Raw genomic sequence first — 3,164 nt, forward strand, 5'->3', positions numbered from 1 at the left:
GTCACCTTCAGTGTCTTGGGCCCATTGCTGCAAATCGATCTGCCCTCCTTGAGAACCATGCTTACTGGTGAGCCTGCATCTAGGAAAAGACACATCCAGGAGTTTACTGACTTACCTTGATTTCCAACCTTGACCTTTCCAAGCTATGGTTAATGCACAGGGCAGGAAACACAGCAAGTCACATCCTAAGCAGCTGATTCCTTTCACCTGCTAGATACCCAGACCCTGGGTCTCTGACACCTTCTCTGCCACCTTCTCCCAGCCCAGACCCAGGTTCCAGTTGCGCCTCTCAACCCAGGAACTTTTTCTGAAACCTCAGGAACAGTTGTCTCTATTTTTACTCATAATTAACCAAAGCATGTGTTTGCAGCTTATCAGTTTGGGAATGCAGTAAATACAGCAGCCAATCTCCCAACCCCATGAATATTTCATTTTGGAGATTACTGCATAAATATTGTATTTGGATATTATGGTCTGGGACATCACATTAAAATTGCAAGGCGATGCTATTATCCCATATAATGGAACATAAAATTAAAACGCTGGTCCATGGAAAGAAAAATTTTGCAAGTCCTCGCACCTGGATACCTTTTATTTCTCTCTCTGGGTTAGTCTTGGTTACCATGTAAGTTTTTGATATAAATTATATAAAATTTAAAGTGTTATGCATGGTTAGATGCACCAACTGTATATTATTGTATAAGTTAGCATCAACCAGAGTCAAGATAGGATTTTATTTTCCTAAACTCGGGGCTCCTTTTAATGAACTGGTTAAATCCAAGTTTTGTGTGATATGGCGAGTATAATGAAAAACCTCCACCAGGTCACATCCCCCAAAGAGATCCCTAATCTTTCGTCCATGTGAGGCCAAACATGGACTTGGCACGTGGAAAGATGTGTTAGAGAAAGAACAAGACCAGAGATGCTGGATACCTGGGCCTTCTGGTTGGCTGCTGTCCTTCATGTGTCTCTGTGTATCCTCAGAAAGCTGGCAGCTTTCCCTGGGCTCCCATGTAATACGACCTCCCTCTCACTTCTTTCTGTGTTACCTCCACTGTCAGGCAGCCTCTATACTCATGGCGATAAGAGGCTGCCAGCCAGCTCTAGGCTTGCAGTCTCTCAGCTAAGAATCCCATAGAAGGCTCTTCCATCCTGGTAAATTAAGCAAAAACTCCAGGACCCAATCTCAAAACCAGCTTGAATCTCTCACCCATTCCTGAACCAAGATGGCAGCCAAGCAGATGGAACTGACCAGCCTGGGTTATGTTCAACCCCTGGTGTTAGGGTTAGGTGCAAACACAAGTTGAAGATTAGGGACTGTCCAAAGTGAAGTGGAGATGTGGTTCCCAGAAAACTGAGGATGCTGGATAGACAGAAACAAGGAATGCAGCACCAGTATGTGCTACAGTGTGAATGAACCTTGAAAACATTATGGTAAATGGAAGAAGCCAAACAAGAAGACCAACAGCCCTGGCTGGTGTGACTCAGTTGGTTGAGCATCCTCCCATGCACCTAAAGGTCACTGGTTTGATTCCCGGTCAGGGCACATGCCCAAGTTGTGGGTTTGGTCCCTGGTCGGAGTGCGTGTGGGAGGCAACCAATTGATGTTTCTCTCTCTCCCTTTCCCTTCCTCTCGTTCTGAGATCAATAAAAGCATATTTATCAAAAAGACCAACATATTATAGGATTCCTTCTATATGAAATATCCAAAATGGGTAATTCATAGAGACAGAAAACAGTTTGGTGGATGCCAAGGGCTAAGGGGTACGGGGCATGGGGTCTGCTTATGGGCATAGGGTCTCCTTTGGAGTGATGAAATATTGTGAAACTAGATACAGGTGATGGTTGCACAACACTGTGAATGAACTCCATGCCACTGAACTGTACACTTTAAGCGGGTGACTTTATGTTGTAGAGCTGGAGGAGCACGGGATCCCTGAATGGGGAGGCCTCTCGACTAAGCTCCCAACTGGGTAACTAGCCCCTGAGGAGCAGGGATCATCCTTACTCCTCCTTGCCCTGCACAGGGCCAGCACCGTGCCTGGCACATAGTAAGTGTGCAGTTAATGCTCACCGTAAATGCACAGCGTTTGGGCCAGAGGCTGGGCTCTTGCTCTGTCCAGTGTCCCCACACACCTGTATTACCAGCCCTTCGACCATTGCTTTCTGCATTTACAAAACAGGAAGTGCGAGAGCTGCCAGCCTGCCTTGCTAAATCCCAAATATTTGTTTTATACTTTCAAGCAGTTGTCCATCTGAGGTTCATAGATGGAGTTCAGAGGGCCCATGACGTTGAATGGGAAGAAAACATTGTTTATTTTCACTGAAATCTACCTAAATATAGAGACCAAACCACAGTAGTGTGAGCAGTAACTGTTAAGAGTCACATATTTTCATATCACATAGTAGCTGATGAGTCTACGTCTAAGTGTCATTTACCCTCACCACTTCCTCACGTTTACAATAGTTATTAGACCTGCCACAAGGTCTTGTGTGTCGAGAAAGAAACACACCACATGTAATTATCATAAATTCGATGTTTTAAGAAATACTTTGTAATCCTGTATTTAATGTGTGAATCAAAAAGCACCAGAATTACTATATCATAAACTTTCTGTTTTTTAAGTACTTTGTAATTCTGTGTGTTATGATTTAAGAACATTATTCTAGGATGAGTGTCCACAGGCTGTGTTCATTAAGTTACCAAGGCATCCATGGCATGAAAAGATGATTTCAGAGTTCTCTAAAGAGGAAGTAGATGTGCTGGATGATCATTGCTATCTAATTGTGCTCCGCAAGTGCCCTAAACTCTCTGAGTTTCAGTGTCCTCATCTGCAAAATGGGTGTAATAATAGTACCCGCCTCAGAGGGGTAGAGTGACCTGCCTCTCCTTGAAAACCAAGGGACAGCGTATACACAGAGCCCTGGCTTGGTGCCTGGCATACAGTCAGTGCTCCATAAATGCTTTGATCGCTGGGATTGTGCCATCTCATTTGGACACCGGGTGGAGGCACCTTTGGGCTAATCACTTCTTTGTGTCTTTCAGGTTCATCCGGAAACAGGGCCTGGACCGGCTCTTCCTGGAGTGTGACGCCCACATGTGGCGCCTGGGGGACCGGCGGATCCCAGAGGGCATTGCCGTGGACGGCGGCTCCGATTGGTTC

The 3,164-nt window shown here is 45.3% G+C and overlaps 1 protein-coding gene across 1 annotated transcript in view; it reads left to right on the plus strand.

Annotated features, from left to right (window-relative positions):
* XYLT1 (xylosyltransferase I) overlaps positions 1–3,164 on the plus strand; it is a 222,576-nt gene that overhangs the window by 194,153 nt on the left and 25,259 nt on the right. Inside the window, exon 7 of the mRNA XM_015561297.1 lies at positions 3,047–3,160. Coding sequence (XP_015416783.1) covers positions 3,047–3,160 — 114 coding nt within the window. The remainder of the gene's footprint in view (positions 1–3,046; positions 3,161–3,164) is intronic.

The sequence above is a fragment of the Myotis davidii genome, unplaced genomic scaffold (genome assembly GCF_000327345.1).
Source record: "Myotis davidii unplaced genomic scaffold, ASM32734v1 scaffold1115, whole genome shotgun sequence".
Classification (NCBI taxonomy): Eukaryota; Metazoa; Chordata; class Mammalia; order Chiroptera; family Vespertilionidae; genus Myotis; species Myotis davidii.